The following is an 18,675-nucleotide window of genomic DNA, read 5'->3' as shown; positions in this document are numbered from 1 at the left end:
ACCCCCCTGAAACTAACAAAACGTCAATTACCCCCCTTGAAATTGCACAATGTTAATCAATTTACCCCCTCCGTCAAATTTTTATGTTAGTCAACATGACGTTTTGCAAATACCCCCCCTTGAAGTTTTACACTTATGTGCAAAATGTCCCTCAAACTTGAAAATTTATATTATTTTGTTCTTATCCTTAACTCAAAAGATAATAAAGACAAACAATTAACAGTTAACTTTAATACTTTACATGGCTCTTTCATTCTTAAAGGGGTCTGTTATTTTATTTTGTTTATGTTATGTCATTTGGTTGTTCAATTCTCCATAACTTCTGACTTATTTAGATAGAGACATGCCAATTCACAACAACGTAAGCTAGAGACACTCATTCCTCATGAATAATTAATTCTAGCAGTTTCTTAAGATAAGTTTGAATAAAATTATTCTATCTTAAAAATTGAAAACATGCATTTTGCTAAAGTGATATGAAATTATTAATTCTGCATTATTTTTAGAGGATATATTATTATTGTAAGCTTAAATATTAAAGTTAACCGTTAATTGTTTGCCTTTAATATCTTTTGAGTTGTCTTTAATATCTTTTGAGTCAAGATAAGAAAAAAAAACATATAAATTTTTAAGTTTGGGGGGCATTTTGCACATGAGTGCAAAACTTCAGGGGGGTATTTGCAAAACGTCATGTTGACTAACAGAAAAATTTGACGGAGGGAGTAAATTGATTAACGTTGTGCAATTTCAGGGGGGATAATTGACGTTTTGTTAATTTCAGGAGGGGTAATTGACGAAACTTACAATTTCAGGGGGTAATTGTCTATTTACTCAAAAAAAAAAAAAAACTCCAAAATTCGACCAATTTGTGGATTTTGGTTTTTCGGACAAGGGAGAGAGAGAATGTGAAATGTAATTGTAAAATTGTAGAATTGGGGGAAGTTATTGTCTTCGTTTTATATATAGACAATTTTCAGATTTTAGAATCGAAATTGGTTTCAGATTTTAAAATCTGAAGGACAATTTTGGAAAGAAAAAATAGGGTGCGTAAGAACCTCGTAGGGTGGGAAAAGTAATAGTCAAAAAGAAAAGAAATTGTTAAAAGAGTGTGCGTGTGGTTTTCAATTGGGCCAAGCCCGTGAAACGTGAAGCAAAAGCTAAGAGAATTTTTTTGATAGATAAAAGCTAATTAAAACCCTAATTAAGTGCATCGTGTGCGAATGGCAGCCGCAGCAGCAGCGACGACGACAACACAATAGTAGCTTTGAAACACTCACCTATGTATGTCCAGGTTCTTTCTCATCTTTTCAACGTAATAATTTTTCTTTTGGATGTAAATTTTGCCTTTTTTTTTCAACTACCTCCGTCCTTATATCTAAATCTAAGCACCTTTTTATTAGAGATAAAGGGTGCTTACATATAGAGACGGAAGGAGTATATTACAACAACCTCATGATTCTGTTGAGCTTGTCAATAAACCGGTCCAATTATCAGTTATACTTAATTTTGGGATCAATTCCCTCTAAAACAATTGGGAGCGATTTATTGATTTTCTTGATTTTTTTTTTTTTTACCAATTGTTCAAACGCAAGAGGATAAACGAAGATATTTTACCGCAACTTCATGCTTCCGTTGCACTTTTCAATGAATCAATCCGCTTATCAATGATACTTAATTTTGGGATCGATTTCCTCTACAAAATTGGGATCGATTCCGTAATTTATTGATTTTCTTGATAGTCGTTGATTTCTTTTTTCCAATTTTTCAAACACAAGAGGATAAACAAAAATATATTAATCTATTTTGTTAAAAAAATATGTTAAGTTATGTCATTACCATTTTTTTATACGTCAGTTGTAGCATATTCTGGGCATATGTGTCTGAGCTTCAACCGTGGCCCATTAAATATTAAGTTCATGTAATAGGTTGCAATTTTTTATTCAATGTTTTTTTCCATTCAATGCTTTTTAATTTGAGGGAGAACTATCCTTCAAAAAAAAAAAATTTGAGCGAGAACTACAATTTTATTTTACGATAGGAGAATCTAGGGAGAAAAATTATGCATTATTTGTGGGTGTTGATACATAATTTTTTTTTTTTTTTACTAAATATTGACTATCAATTAGTTTGCTATACAATCATCCCGTTTAATTTGAAAAAGATCATAAAATTAATAAAATGTTTAGTAAAAAAAATATAAATACAATTAATTTCATTGAAAATGATTCTTTGAGTTCAATATAAATACAATTAATTTCATTGAAAATGATTCTTTGAGTTCAAGAAAAAGTCAATTGAAAAAAAATCATGACTGATTTAATTATTTATTTTTAAAACAAAAATAAATAAATAAATAAATAAATAAATAAATATGATTTGACTGTGTTTGACTTTTGTACCAAGGGGATTGTATAAAATTATTTTCCTTTCAAACTTAACATTTAGTGTATTTATAAATATAAGTAAAGGTTAAAGATAGTGTGCAAAATTGTTAAATCATTTTCATTGCATTGTATTTTACGTTAGTGTATTTATCTTTCTCTTGTTTTCAGATGTTAGAAACTGAGATGATGAATTCTTATGTGTGGCTTCAAACTTGTGATGGTTCAATCCAACAAGTAGATCAAGAGATTGCAATGATTTCCCCTTTTATTTGTCAAGAAATATTACAGAAAGGCACAGGATCTTCCAAGAGTTTTCCAATATGTCTTCCTCAACAAGTAAGTCCTGCATTGTTGAGCTCAATTCTTGATTATTGTCAATTTCATCACATACAAGGCCACTCAAACAAGGAAAGAAAATTGTATGATGCGAAATTTGTTAGGATAGACCCTGACATACTCTTTGCGTTGGCATCTGCTGCAAAAAGCCTTCAAATAAAGCCATTGAATGATCTCACGTGTCGTGCATTAGCACAATCAATTGAAGGAAAATCACCGGAGGAGATACGCGACATGTTTGTTTGGCCTGATGATGTCACAGAGGAAGAGAAATTGGAGTCAATTATGAACAAAACTTGTGACTGCAAAATCAGGCATTTGAACCGCTTAAACATAAATAGGCGTAAAGAGCGTGAAAGGGTACAAGCGAATGTTCGAGTTAAACAAGAAGAAGTGCTTGTAGAAGATGAACGATCCATTGAAGAACTTCTATCTTTTATTAATGGATCAAATGATGGAGAAACCAAGGGCAATAAAACTTGCAAGAATAAGAAAAAGAACAGAAAAAAGAAAAAAGACCAACAGAAGAATTCTTCTATGAAGGAAGAAGAGGATCATGTGGTTGATCAGGCCTTAACGGCAAAAATTGACAAGCAAGTGGAGAAAGAAGGTGATCCTAGGGTTGAGTTTGATGATGAGATTGATCAGGCCTTAACGGCAAAAATTGACAAGCAAGTGGAGAAAGAAGGTGATCCTAGGGTTGTGATTGATGATCAGATTGATAAGACCTTAATGACAAAAATTGACAGAGAAGTGGAGAAAGAAGATGATGTGGTTGAGTTTGATCAGGACCCAATGACTGACAGAGAAGTGGAAGAATTTGCGCGCAGATTAAATTGTACTTTGGAAGAGAGAATAAAAGAAACTCTTAGAGTGTGTTCAGATGGGATGTTTTGAGGTTGTGACAATCACCGTGATATCGTTGCATAGTTGTTGTTGTGTTATATGTTATTTTTTTAGAGAAATTGTAATGAATAAAACTCTTCTAAACAATTATTAGCAAATCTTTTCTACAAATTCTAGTTATGTGACATTGCATGGTCTTGTGAAGTCAGTGTATTATTGTTTGGTTTCTCAATGTTAAAAATGCTCAAGTTTGTGAAGTTTTATTGATAAAATTTGAAAATTTATAGTTAGTAATCACTCAAGAGCAAAGTTTGCATTGATTTCACATGCTGACTTGAATAATCTAATCTCATTGTTGGCATTGCCGATTCCAAAACTCTCTTCACTTTCTCTTTCTCAAATCCACACTTTTTCCATTTTCACACACCTTCTTCTATTCCTCTTTCAAAAATCAGTATCATCACTTATTGATCCAAGAAGGGGATTGAGTAGACTCCTTTAGTCTTGAGATTGTAGAAAGAAATCTAATGATAGACTTTCCATATATCAATTCTCTATTTTTGTTATGGAAATTCAAAACCTTATATTTTAATCTTATCATTCTTCACGTGTATAACCATAGTAGTATCATTATCTAATCCTAAATATCGAGCGACAGACTTAAAGCTTGATATTAACAAATACGATTATATAATCATATAACTATATAGTTATCTTATCTTATCACGTGTATAACCATAGTAGTATCATTATCTAATCCTAAATATCGAGCAAGACTTAAAGCTTGATATTAACAAATACGATTATATAATCATATAACTATATAGTTATCTTATCTTAGACATCAATTGATGGACGGAAAGGTGAATGTTGAAGTGAGGCGTAAATAAACGAAAAATTGATTTGAATTTTTTAATTCAAATATATTTTTTATGAGAATAATTATAGCATATTTTTTAAATATAAGAAAAGATATTTTAGTCAAGTTTTAGAAAATAATTAAATCTTTTTAATTTACCCTAATTTAATAATGTTTTTTGAAAGGTAACCTATACTATATTATATATAAAGAAAATAGGTTGTTTTTGGGTGTCTTTTTCTCCTTTGAGTTATACCTTAATCAAATTTGACTATCAAAATGATATTTTGTTGGTGTCATTCAAAAATTTAAGAATTTATATTATATTTTTTATATTGTTTTTTTTTTAAGAATATTTGTTATATTGGTGGTATCATCGAAAAAAATAAGTATAGTTTGTTACAATATGAAAATGCAAATTATCTATTATCTATTCATATAATTTTAATCAAAATTTCACAAAGAATTATTGTTTGTAATTTACACGTATTTACGCATTAAGACATGACGGACGATAATTACAATCTTTTTAGTAACACCTAGAAGATATGTTTTTTTTGTTTTGGTTAATAGAAAGATTTTTTTGTAGAAAGATTTGGCTGTTACGTGTTTTTTTTTGTTTTGGTTAATAGAAATATTTTTTTGTTACACCTAGAAAGATTTGTTTTAAAAATATATCGAATCTTATTTCTTTGAAAATCAAACATATTTGATACTATATATATATAGAATAAAAGCCTCCATTAGGGTTGCAGAGAAGAATATTTTCAAAGTCAGTATCTACTAATATTCATTGTTCCTTGTTTTCGGTTCACTTTTGTGAATTCAGTTATCATGATGAGAAGGGATGAAATATCTGCAAGAAAGAAGCCATCATCATCACTGCTTTTGTTTCAAAGGAATCCTGTTATGATGAAGAGAAAGGATCAAACATCTATGGTTGATCTTTGTGTTGAGAAAGCTATTGATAATGTAAAATACCTTGGAGATGTTAGTCATGTTGATCATCATATGCTTGAGAGAATTTTGCCTCACTGCACTCTTGACCAGTTGATGCATATTGAGAAGTCCACTCAAGGGATGGATTTGAGCCCTATTACAGATAAATTGTGGAAAAAGTTCTTTGAAAAGCAGTTTGGTGAAAATTGCACTAATGAAGTAGTTAAGAAGATGAAAGAAAAAAGAGTTTCATTCACTTGGTTGCAGCTGTATGAGGCTAAGGTAAAGAAAATGTCTCAGGCTGAGAATGAAAGTTGATCGACTCGCACAACGCTACAAGCAAGAAGATGCAAGAAAACAAAGCAGGCAAATAAAAACATGCACCAAACTTCCACCTAGTACAAGAAGATTCTGTGGAGATAATGGATCTGGATACAACTTGTCAGTGAAGAGCAGCAACATAATGAAGAAGTCAAAGAAGGATTTTCTTAATAGTTTTGAGGTCAAAAATATCACAGCAATGAAAAGGAGAGGAATTGGTTCAACTTCCAAATATCTCACTTTTTAAGAAGGAAATTTTAGAGGCAGGCAATGAGGATAACAATGCTATGTATCATTATTTGCTGCTTTTAGATAATATGCTATTGAGTTTATTTTGTTGGCTACTTTTGGCTTTACTATGTATTTTCATTGTAACTCTTATTTTGATAAGTAATTGTTAATATGATTCATTGAAAAAATACCCTAAATATTGAAAAGAGAGAATACGGTTTGCATAACCAGTAGGAAGTCTTATATCTATTATTTTTGTTAGTTGAGTCAAATAGTTCTTATCAGATGTCAAAAACTGAGCTGATGAATTCTTGTGGGTGGCTTCAATTCAACAAGTGGAACAAGAGATTGCAATATTTTGCCCTTTTATATGTCAAGAATTAATATTACTTTCGAAGACTTCTGCAATATGGCTTAATTCTTGATTATTGTCTATTTCATCACGTAAAAGGCCGCTCAAACGTCAAAGAACGAAAGTCGTATGTTGAGAAATCTGTTAGGATAGACGCCACTAGGCTATGTGAGGTGACATCTGCTGCAAAATACGTTCAGTTAAAACCATTGTATGTTCTCACATGTCATGCAATAGCTCGAATAATTGAAGGAAAATCATCTGAGGTGATACACGACACATTTCATTCACCTGATGATCATTGTATATGCTGATCATTGTAAGTTAATTATATTTCTCTAAATTTAGGGTGTCCTTTGAATCTTGTATAAATCTTGTATATGCTGCCATTCGTGATAACATATAGTTATAAATTGAATCAGTATCAGTATCAGAAACGGTTGTTTAATAATTTGCATTTACAGTTAATCCACGCACACTATGTTCATATTGAAAAATACGAAGAAAATAGCAACTTTAAGTAACTAAAGCTATTCATGTTTGTCTGTTATAAACTGAATAAGCTTTTGATTCGATCTTCTCTACTGTATAGCGTTTAAGCGGACGGATCACTAGAGGCTTTCTATGAGTGTCTCATAAGTCGATTTTAATGTAACCATCCCTTCATCTCAGATTGTAGAAATAGGGGAAGATATTATGGCTCAACCAAATTTAACCAAAGGGTATATAAGTTGAGTTTAGAGTAATGCACTGTCAGTTTAAATCAGTTCTACATTGCTATCAGCTGTCTTTACACAAGTTTTCCATTCACAGTTTTCTTTATATATACTCATATTAGAGAATAATATTCAAAGGTGCATTAGAAAAAGGAACCAAATTGATCCAGAGGCGGAACTGGGGGGTGGCAAGGGGGAGCCACCGCCACCCCCATCCTTTATATGAAATTACCATTATACCCTTCTATATAAATAATATTTTAGTAAGATATTTCACATTTGGGCATAAATTTTCTCTTTCATCAGTGGAAACAGAGATTAGAGAACACGATTCTCTTCTTCTCCCAACCAAAAAATCAAATCGTGATCCAACCACCACACGTTCACACCACCGAAAACCAAACTCTGCCACCAATCTCCATCTCTATCTTCATCGCCGATCTGAACTCTGAAGTGAGAACAAAGAGCTATCTCCATTTCTCTCAACAAACCCTAATTGTTGAAAATTGTAAGTTAATGTGAAATTGAATGTATTTTCATTCAAATATGATTCTTCTTTGATGATTACATGTTATTTAATTGATTGCCTGTTGATTATATGTATTGTTTATGGTTTTTTTTTTGAAGGGTGTATGGAGGAAGAATCATAATTCTGCTTTTCAATCTTCTTCGGCCTTCTCTGCTTCCTCTTCTGCTGCTGTAGCTGCAGCTGCTGGTACCACTTTTGCTTCAAGGGCTTTCTTTCGGTATGTTTTTTTGTGGAGTATTACCCTTTTTATTTGGATGTTAAAAATTTAATTTTGATATTGTTTTTGAGATGGGTTTTGGTTATATTTATAAGGGTGGTGATGATTTTGGGTAATTGGGTATGGCTGTGATGTGGGTTAATATTCATTCAGATTTTAGGGTGTATTGTTTATTTAATTGATCATATGATCATATGATTTTGCTTCTGCAGTACATAGTAACAGCAAACTATAAAATCCAAATTTTTTGAAGGGTGTATTGTTTATTTAATTGATCATATGATTTTACCGTGTTAGTATATGGTCATTTAATTTTTTTTTTTTTGTTTTGTAGCATTTGAAGCGGTTAAGATGAAGTATCAAAGAATCAATTCTATTTTCAAGAGGAAGGCCGTTGATATTCAAAGAGATGAAGTTATAATTTCTTCATCCGAACCTGAACAAGTTCACGAGAATCCAATAATTGAAGAAAATGAGTCTCGTCCTTTAAAGGTTAATAGAGTTGATCCAGATGACATTGAGAATTCTTTAGAAAGGGATCCAGGAAAACGTATTCCAATTTGGCAATATCCACCAAATCAAAAGGACGCTATACGAAGAGCGTATCTAAAATGGGGTCCTTAATCCTTATCAATCAAAATTAGAAAACTATCCCATGTCCGGTATCGGGAAAGCACAAAGGCGGTTTCAACACACTTGGTTTAGCTTTATTATATTATGTAGTTTAAATTTTGAATGATCGATTTTTGGTTTATTACGACTTAAATGTGTTGTGTTTAATATGATTTATATATTTTAGTTTATTTTGATGGCGAGATGGCGGCCACCCCAAACTTTTTTGTCTGGCTCCGCCACTGAATTGATCTGTTCCTAATATGTCTGCTTCTGATAGGTGTGATGTTTGTGCTAAGTTTGCCAACACATTTTATTAAAGCAACATATAACTTCTCCAATAGAAGTGGAAGAATTTGCGCGCAGATTAAATTGTACTTTGGAAGAGAGAATAAAAGAAGTTCTTAGAGATTGTGACAATCACCGGGATATCGTTGCATAGTTGTTGTTGTTATAAGTTTTATTTTAGAAAAATTGTAATGAGTAACCTTATGAACAAAACTCTTCTCAACAATTATTAGTGAATCTTTTCTATAATCTCATTTTATGTGACATTGCTTGAGCTATCTACTCAATTGATAATCTCATTTTATGTTAATCACTCTGCAATATCTGTTTGGTCTTGTGAAGTCGGTGTATTACTGATTGGTTTCTAAATGTTAAAAATGCTCAAGTTTGTGAAGTTTTATAGATGTAATTTGAAAATTCATAGTTAGTCATAATGAGTCAAGAGCAAAGACGGCATTGATTTCACAAAGAGTTGCTTCTTTTTTTCTTTTCTTCTTTTTGTTGATAATGGATATGTATCATCACTTGCTGACATGTTCATAGAAATGTGAATAATCACATGGAAATATTTTATTGGCATGTCATATTCAAAATCTTACTATTATGCAGAAATGTGAATTCGGATTTGATATTTCTTTTTAACTTTGGTGATTTCCATTCAAACTGAATGGTAACCGATTGAACCCTAACCACTCCCTTGTTATTAATTGAATCGGTGCATAGCAGCAATAGTTTTTTAATAATGTCTTGAAGCTAGCTAGCCTGAACTCCTCCATCACTAACAAATTTGGTCATATTGAAAATCTTGTCTTTACAATATTACAGTGTTTACTTTTCAGTTACATGGTTATATTGCAATTTAAGTCTCTAAAGCTTCTCTGCAGAACTGAATAAGCTTTTGATCATTGATTTTATTGCATTCTATGCGTGCCTCAGACATAGATTTTATTGCAAGTATCCCTTGATCATTGGTGATCCATCAGCTTAAAAGCCATGCAGTAAAGAAGATCAAAAGTTTATTCAGTTTCTAACTGACAAACATGAATAGCTCTAGTTTCTAATAACTGTTTCTGATACCGATTCAATTTATATATAACTATATTTATCATGAATGCCAGCATATATAAGATTGAAAGGAAACCCTAAATTTAAAGCAGTTTCATGATTTCATCATCTGGTCCTTAGAGAAATTAACATAACAATGATCAGAAACAAAGTGATTACTAACTGTGAATTTTCAAATTACATCTAAAAAACTTCCCAAATTTGAGCATTTTTAACATTCAGAAACCAAATAGTAACACACTCGACTTCACAATCACAGGGAAATTGTTGCATTGTTGAAATACTGATGAAGCAATTCGAAATTAAAAAAAGCTTACTTTACCAAAACAGATATTGTAGAGCGATCGACATAAAATAAGATTAGCGAATGAGTAGAAACGCAGAATATAGCAATCATAATTATAATCCGTAAAACGCAGAATTTATTTTTCATATCAGATTTCTAATTATTATGTTGTAACCTGCAAGAGTAAAAATATAACAAATGCCAACTTAAACTAAGAGTTTTGTCCATAAGGTTACTCATTAAAATATCTCTAAACCTAAACAAATTAAAAATAACTACGCAATAATTTCCCTGTGATTGCCAGCATCTCTAAGAATTTCTTTTTTTCTCTCTTCCCAAGAACAATTTAATCTGCGTGCAAATTCTTCGACTTCCCTGTCAATTTTTTCCTGTAAGGCCTGATCAATCTCATCATAAAACTCAACCACGTGATCATCTTCTTCCTTCAAAGAAGAATTCTTCTGTTGGTCTTTTTTCTTTCTTCTGTTCTTCTTCTTCTTATTCTTGCATGTTTTCTTCCTATTGGTTTCTCCATCATTTGATCCATTAATAAAAGACAAAATCTCATCAACTGAACGTTCATCTACTACATCTTCGTCTTCAACTTCAACATTCTTTGTTACCCTTTTGAGCTCTGTTAGTTGTTTTCTCTTCTTTGCATACAAGCGGTTCAAAAGCCTGATTCTTGGATCGCAAGTTATGTTTAACATCTGCTCCAACTTCTCTTCCTCCATAAGATCATCAGGCAAATTAAATATGTCGCGTATCTCCTCCGATGACCTTCCTTCGATTATTCGTGCCATTGCATGACATGTGAGATCATACAATGGATTTAACTGAAGGTATTTTGCAGCAGACGTCAACTCACATAACCTAGGGGCGTCTATCCTAATGAATTTCTCATCATAAGACTTTCGTTCTTTGTTTGAGCGGCCTTTTACGTGATGAAATCGACAATAATCAAGAATTAAGGTTAAGATTGCAGGAGTGACTTGTTGAGGAAGACATATTGGAGAACTCTTGGAAGATCCTTTTTGTAGCATTAACTCTTGACATATAAAAGGACAAAACATTGCAATCTCTTGTTCCACTTGTTGGATTGAACCATCACAGGTTTGAAGCCACACACAAGAATTCATCATCTCAGTTTTTAACATCTCAGAAGAACAATTTGACTCAATGAACAAAAATATTTTTCTGCCCTACCCTACTTTGATCAATGCTTTAGACCTTAATGTTGTGTTTGTGTTGTGTGTGTGTTTAGACCTATATTTATAATGATAAAAATCGTTTGATTATTTAAGACTAAGATTTGTTTCGTAAAAAAAACAGAAGATCTGTTTTCTTTTTAACTCAAAGATAAGATTTGTTTTTTTTTACGGGTGATTTGTTATTTTTTGAAAAATCTTCTCTTGCAAGATATAATAATAAAATCTTATTTTATTTTTTTTCATCTTTTAAGAATGAATAAATAAATAAACTCTCCAATGCATTAAATACACATGTTTTTATAAAAGTTACTATTTAAGACCTTAAACATTATTCCGGAAACGTTCGTTAACATTTCCCTAAAGAGGAGAAGAAGATGAAGAAAACCTAACGTTTTTGAATTAAAACCAACGGAATAGATCAAAATGTGTAACGGGGAGAAATTAATGGACCAAAATAAATCAAATTTTAATTAAGGGACCAAAGCAATACTACCTAAATAGTTAAGGGACCAAAAATACAATTTAACCAAAAAGAAATTTGCATGTTAGCAGTCCAAAGACAAACGCCGAAGATACCCCCATATACCTTAAAACTGTATATGATGATCTACAGAGTTTTATTTTTTGGACAAACGATAAAAGTCGAATGGAATTTAAGGACCTAGAAAAAATTTGAAGAAAAATATTTCGGTACTAAAAGTCAATGAAATCTTTTATTTATAACTAAAAATCCAAGTGGGTAATTTTATACGGATTAAAATATATTCAACTCTTACTTTTTATTGATTTTAGTTTAGCAGTTTTTCTATAAAAAAAATTCATTTATCCTTTTTTTATAGCCTTAATGGTTGCTCTACTGCTACCACAGCTATGCAAAATAATTTGATACAGAAACAAGTAAGCAGAACTGGTTCTATTACTCAAACAAATATGACTCCTTCAGAAACAAATGAGCAAGATTCAGTCACCTCAAAACTCCGCTGAAATACAATACTGCAAGCTGCATTTACCCGTTAATGAATCATGAACTGCAAGGAAACCAGACAAAAGTGACAAACCACAATTCATTAAAAATCTAACACCCGACAATTTTACAATTAAGATTCCAGTAATCATGTCTGCCAACAATATCATCCACAATTTGACTAAAAGCTTATCTACTGTGTCTCAAACCTGGCTCACATCACCGTTTAGCGTTCGGAAGCCTCCCAACACCATTCTAATGGAAGCACAAGCAACAAATCATTCCTTCGGAAGAAATCACCTCCTTGGGAATTGTTATTTTTCAGTTTGCGATGATTACAATCTTATCCAAACACACTGCAAGTCTGAGAGACTTTTTAAGCTCACATTAGTGTTAGAAGTTTTGACTCGGTCTTGCTGAAATGTTATTGCATGCTGAATGGCAGGCATGGAAATTATAATAGAAGCACAGAGTCCATGCACAAAGGCCTTCGAAGCTAAACTCTAGGAGACTGACAGGTTTCATTAGACTGATATCTATCGTGAAAGTAGTTTGTATGAGGGTAAATCTTCAAGATGCGAAACTTCTTGAAGAAGCTCTTTTTCTAGCTCTTGACGTGTAGATTTCATCACTGTCTGCCAGAACATTAATAGTTATATTAGCAACGACAATCACTAGAAATCTAAAGCTAAGAAGTAAAGGTCATCTCATCTGCTAAGAAACAAGATCATGATTACCTCCAAGACAATCTCTCATCTCTCTATTTTAATGATGATAAATGTCGGTTCTCCATTAAAATGTTTTTGTGGTTCCTATTCATGACAATTTTATTTGATTGTTTCCTATTCATGAAAAAGATTACAATTTAGTCCCTATAAGTTCAAGTATTTTTACTGTTGTCCTTATCCTTGCATTTATTGCCATTTAACAGAGATTGACAAGAAATCATATGTATATGAACAAAATTAAAATAATTCTTATCTTAGTTATAAGGTATAAAAGTATAAGGATTCCTTGTTTGATAAAATATTTTCTGTATCGAGTAATGACTACAAAAATGACATGATATTTTCACTTTGGTTAAGTTTTCAAAGATTTGTATAGGAATTAGGATCTATTTACATTACATAAATATTTGAAAACAAACAATTAAGAGAAAGAATGTGTTACATTCATAATCTGTGTCATGAGTCATAACACTCAATTTTGCACTTGCAAAAAAAATAGACAGTACTTTCTGAAATCAAATGTCTTAAATGAGTTTAAGGACCAAATTTAAAACTTGCATATAGGAAATTAGGAAATAAATTGCAAATTGTTTCATATAAGGACCGTTGTTTAAATGACTATCAATGTATATGGACCAAAAATATATTTTTCACCTTATTTCTCCCTAGTGAATTTCTACATTTTAAAAAGAGAATCACCATGACAGTCGGTTACCCACTAAAATGCCATGCAGAGTACTTTACTTCTGACCTAAATTTTTTAAAACCTCTCTAGTCTTCAAATATACCTTCCCTCCATATCAAGAGATTATGTCTTTCTAGTTCCAGTTTTTGTGCGATTTCTCCTTTCGGCCCTTTTTAACAAACTTATTTGAGTTTAAAGGGCATGTACCATAAACGTAAATCAAATTTACACTTACAAGTTACATTCGATAAGTGACCACTATTTTGTCACGTCAGTCGTCAGATCATCAGTTTCAAGATGCAGTTATAAGAGGGTGTTGACGTGGCAAAATAGTGAATTCTGATTGAATGTAATGTAAAATTGATTTACACTGACAGTGCATTTACTTTAAACTCAAGTTATATATCCTTTGTTAAATTTGGTTGAGCCATACTATTTTCCCTATTTCTACGAGCTGTGATTAAGGATACTTACATTGAAATCCATGTATGAGGCACGCATAGAAAGCCATTGGTGATCCATCAGCTTGAAAGCTATGCAGTAGAGAAGATCAAAAGCTGATTCATTTTCTGCCAGACAAACATGAATAGATTTAGTTATTGAAAGTTGCAAGCTAACACTGCAACTTGCAAGTAAACTATAATTTTGTAAACACAAATTTTTCAATACGACAAAATTTTATTCCTCTTTTGATCCATAAAAAAATCGGGGATGGAGTTCAGGCTACCTTCAAGAAACTTTAGAAAAGTTGCTCCCACCAATGTGCGTGGCTTGACTGTAAATGCAAAAGAAATTATTGTTAGAAATATTATAATATTCTTACAAATACTATTAAATAACTGTTGCTGAGACTGATTCAATTTATGTCATTATTAATGATCCTGGCGTTGATTCGATGGTATTCCTTTCTGTACTGATTTATGCAATAGTAAAATGTCAGCATATGTAACATTGAAAGGTGGCCCTAACTTCAAAACAGTTTTGTTATTTCATCTATCTGGTCCTCGGCAAAATTAACATCACAAGGTTTAGAAACAGAAGGGCTCATATATATATATATATATATATATATATATATATATATATAGACAGTATTTTAGACATGATAGATACTGAGAATAAAGAAATAGAGAAATTATAATAACAGGAAATGTAACAGACCTGCTTCAAGATCAAGCATCTGCACCAGCATGAATGTGATGTTAACACCAGCAACGGCAAACGGGTACTCCCACACGGAACGATCTCCTTCCCGCTTCCATAACAGATCCTGGAAGGATTTCTACAAAGTACAGAGTATAATAAGTTTTAGGATATAGATATGTGCATGGTAACTGATTGGATCTAAGGATTATCAGAAATTAAACCAATACAAAAAAACAAACAAATAAAGATGATCCTTTCCATAGTAAACTTTGATTTCTGGCAACCCAAGTTATTTATTCGTTACAATTTCAAATTAGTGAACAAACCAAAAAATAAATCATACCGGGAAATTCCTAGCAAAGAACAGAAAATTCTCCAAAGAAATAAAACCACCACCCCTGACAAACACGTATCAATAAAAATCATTAACGGTTTTAATTAAGATGAACACAAGATCTGGCAGTGAAAAAATAAAGATCAGTATCTACCTAAAATCTGTTGATGGATCCTTCCCTTGCCAACCCATTTCCTTCCACTGCTCCGATATTAAGCCACGAAGTTCTTCTTCGGGAAATGCAACCTTCCATAAAGCCTTAAGGGCCTCCTGTAATATGTACATTAAAGTCTCAAGACATCAACGATTGCACATATAGTAGTAAGCCATGGGAAGAACAAAAACTATGAATACATAGGTTAATGCCACGTTGCTTAAAAAGACTGTAAAATTGTAATAGAAATGATACCTGGTGCTCAACTATAGAACCATCATATGGAACTTCTATTCGTCTCTGTAGCCTCTCCAAGCACTCCTCCTGAGGATTGAAAATTCAACATTATGGGAAAATTTTGAGGCAAAATTAAAAACAACAATATATAATAGAAAATATAAGTAGAAAGTGTTCCAGAATTTCATAAGATAAAAGGGAGCTCAAGTATATTGGCACCACTAAACTAAAAACTGATTAGCAATTGATAGTCAAGATTCTCTCCAAAAACTGTATTTTCTTGCATCCCACAGACCATATACACAATATGAAAGACAAACAAGAAAAGGAGCATATAACTAGAAATACATTTAAGATTTATTTTTCGATATTTGGTAAGAAGACCTAGATTGCAAAATGTTCCTTGTAATCAGTGTAGACGATGTTTGTTGTTTTAAAAAATATGAAAAATGCTTGCTCCAAAATCCATATCACATGCTCTACAAAAAAAAAAAAAAAAAACTCTGGTTTCTTTTAGATTTTGCTGGAAGATGCATAGAGCATAATAGTTGCTAGAATTAGAAATACTCAAAACATAAATTAAAAGCTTCTTGATTAATTATAAAAATATTACCTGGGCTAGAGTTAAATCAAAAAAGCTACCCGCGTCGCTATCTCTTCTCTGTGCACAGACACAAGACAGACCTCTACCAAGCCATGCTGCTGATCCTGCAACAGCCTCAGCTGCAATAAAACAAAATAGCCCATCAATGAAGACTCTTAAGAAATTTTATGCTAAAAATTTCATCCCAAGTTGGTTAACAAGCAAGAGTTGTTTCATTTAGTATTTATTTCATCCTTAGCACAGATCATCTCTATACTTAGATTTCTCATTTAAAACTGAAACATTCAGCTTATTTGAACCACATTGTCATAAGATACACAGTACTGATCCCATTTATCATCTTCAAAAGATGAATAACTAGAAGAAAAAGTGTATGTTGAATGCATGTGTTTGTCATTTTCTATGGTAGAGTTGATGTGGAGGAAAAAAAGGCATCGCAGGGAAAAACTAGAATGGACATCATGCATATAACAATATGGAGAAAGTACATATAAAATGTTTAAAGTGAGACAAGACTGTGTTAGGTACCGAGTTCGAGCCTAAGGCTAATAAAGGTGCTGAGTACGGAATTTAGGGGACAATTGCTTGTGTGGATGTTAGGGGATAGACAATAACGTATTAGGATACCGGGTTCGAGCCTAAACCCAATAAAGGTGCTGAGTAGCAAAGTCAAGGGAGAATTGCTTATGTGGATGTTAGAAGGGGTAGACGACCATATATAGGAGAGGGAACATGCATGTTTGGTATCACGGCAAGCCACCGTGATTTTGCTAAAGCCACAAAGCATATGTTTGCTATTGCAGTGGAATACAGTATTACCACATGTTTGACAGAAGCTGCAATTCCCAGTTTCTATAAAATCATGGTAAGTGTTCTCCCACCACCAAACCAAACAGGCTAAAAGTGTAGTTTTTTGCAAAATCACAGTGACCCACCCTTATTCTGGTAAAGCTGTCGTGATACGGTACCCAGCATGTGTTAGGATACCAGGTTCGAGCCTAAGCTGAATAAAGGTGCCGAGTCGGGAGGTTAAGGGAGAGTTGCTTATGTGAATGTTATTGGGGATAGACAACCGTATATAGGGGAGGCAAATTGGTATCATGGCGGGTTTGTGAAAATCATGGCAGCTTATAGTGATTTCGGTAAACCTACAAAGTGGATGTTTGTTTTCGCGGTAAGCTAAAATTCACAACAAACAGCAACTAAGCCTTATCCCACTGAATCAAATTATGCACTGAGCTATATAATTCACAACTTCAGTAAAATCACAGTAACATGTTCATTGGGAGACGTGACCTCCAAACCAACCAGGCTAAAAAGTGTAGCTTTTACAAAATCACATAAACCCATCCTGATTCTGGCAAACCCGCCATGTTACCAATTATGCCAACGGTTTCCATGAATAATACAATTGAATTTCCGTTTTCCTATCAGAATTTGAGCTCTGTATGGTAACAATTTGCATAATTTACACATTCATTTCAATAAAATCCTAAAAAGGTAACTGGAATCAATAAAAAGCAACAATTGAACAATAATGAGTAAATTATTAGGAAAAACAGAGCATGTGTGGAATTTGATGGTAAACGAGATCTAAGGTGATAAAAATAGTAAATTAAAAAATGTTGACGAACCAATGCAAGTTAGGATATTATCACCAATCATCAGAATAGAATAGAATAGAATAGATCACGAAGCTAAAATAAAATAATAAATAATATATGATGGATGAATCTAATATGGAGGGAAGACAAGTACAGATAGATAGATATAGAGAGAGAAAGAGGTAGCGAAAAGGACGAAGAAAAAAAAAACTAAAAATAGAATGAAATAAAAAAAAATAGAAAAAGAATAAGAATAATAAAAATTACCAGAATTAGAATTGCAAGTATCGGTATGAGGATTGGGTCTTCGAACAGCAACGAATGAAGCACCTCTATCATCCATTTTCTTATTCTTCTTCTTCTTCGAACAGCAACAATATCTACTACTACAACTATAACATCATCATCATCATTATTAAACGGTAAAATCTCGCTGGAAAATTGAGGCGTAACCGGAATCGGAGAGAAACGGAATCCGGTGAGAGAGAGAGAGAGAGAAGGAGAAGAGTTAGGGTTTGATTGAGATCTGAGAGGATTGGATTGAAATGGAAGACAGTTACGGTTATAGTTGCTTGCTGCTTCACAACGGAGACAACGCTAATTCAGCTTGGTGTTGCCGTTTCCTTTTTAAACTAACTTAATACTAGTACTAACTTATAGTAGTAACTCATTGAGTTGGAAATATTTGATCAAATTAACTACGTATTTAATTAATTCTCTTTAAAAAAAACTATTTAATTAATTTATAATTTTTTTAAAGGAATTAATTTATAAATATGAAATGACGTAAGAATTTATATTTAATTAATAGTTAAATTTGTTGAAGCAGGATGATGAGTGTAAAATTGAGGGAAAAAACAATATTATATTTTCGATGAATGATGATTTGCTTAACTTTTAATAGCATGTAGTATTTTTAGGGTGGCACTTTGGTGCCATTAATGGCACCATGCCATTAGATCTCCACCGCACACACATCACACACACATCCATAATGTTTGGGTGCCATCAATGGCCAGGATGTAAT

General features: G+C 32.4%; 1 protein-coding gene, 1 long non-coding RNA gene and 3 pseudogenes across 7 annotated transcripts; 3 read left to right on the top strand and 2 right to left on the bottom strand.

The window, feature by feature from the left end:
• Nucleotides 1-1,197: 1,197 nt before the first annotated feature.
• Nucleotides 1,198-3,802, top strand: LOC146896364 (SKP1-like protein 21 pseudogene; annotated as a pseudogene). Its single transcript, XR_015022168.1, has 2 exons — nt 1,198-1,281; nt 2,553-3,802. The product of XR_015022168.1 is annotated as an SKP1-like protein 21 pseudogene (transcript).
• A 1,008-nt stretch (nt 3,803-4,810) lies between these two features.
• Nucleotides 4,811-5,932, top strand: LOC146896363 (uncharacterized; annotated as a pseudogene).
• A 1,186-nt stretch (nt 5,933-7,118) lies between these two features.
• Nucleotides 7,119-8,563, top strand: LOC146896362 (uncharacterized). The gene is made up of 3 exons (XR_015022420.1): nt 7,119-7,492; nt 7,612-7,730; nt 8,065-8,563. It is a non-coding gene; the product is annotated as an uncharacterized LOC146896362 (long non-coding RNA).
• Nucleotides 8,564-10,097: 1,534 nt separating this feature from the next.
• On the bottom strand, nt 10,098-11,138 carry LOC146896361 (SKP1-like protein 20 pseudogene; annotated as a pseudogene). The gene has a single exon (XR_015021048.1). The product of XR_015021048.1 is annotated as an SKP1-like protein 20 pseudogene (transcript).
• A 1,104-nt stretch (nt 11,139-12,242) lies between these two features.
• LOC146896360 (uncharacterized) lies at nt 12,243-18,241 on the bottom strand. 4 transcript variants are annotated; one of them, XM_085731325.1, is made up of 9 exons: nt 17,916-18,241; nt 16,054-16,163; nt 15,459-15,527; nt 15,204-15,319; nt 15,059-15,113; nt 14,731-14,851; nt 14,297-14,344; nt 14,044-14,138; nt 12,243-12,791 (listed from the first exon to the last, which is right to left on the bottom strand). In XM_085731325.1, exons 1-9 carry the CDS (start codon nt 17,989-17,991, stop codon nt 12,693-12,695), a joined length of 789 nt encoding a protein of 262 aa, XP_085587451.1. In that variant the 5' UTR covers nt 17,992-18,241; the 3' UTR covers nt 12,243-12,692. The 4 variants fall into 4 exon arrangements, with proteins under 4 accessions (XP_085587451.1, XP_085587453.1, XP_085587452.1 ...); XM_085731327.1 differs by having other exon boundaries at nt 12,243-12,787; XM_085731326.1 differs by lacking the exon at nt 17,916-18,241 and adding an exon at nt 17,679-17,885.
• Between the last annotated feature and the right edge of the window lie 434 nt (nt 18,242-18,675).

This window comes from Medicago sativa, chromosome 8, assembly GCF_051527215.1.
Source record: "Medicago sativa cultivar Bolivia chromosome 8, Bolivia_mono, whole genome shotgun sequence".
Classification (NCBI taxonomy): domain Eukaryota; kingdom Viridiplantae; phylum Streptophyta; class Magnoliopsida; order Fabales; family Fabaceae; genus Medicago; species Medicago sativa.
This window is presented reverse-complemented; position numbering and strand designations above follow the sequence as displayed.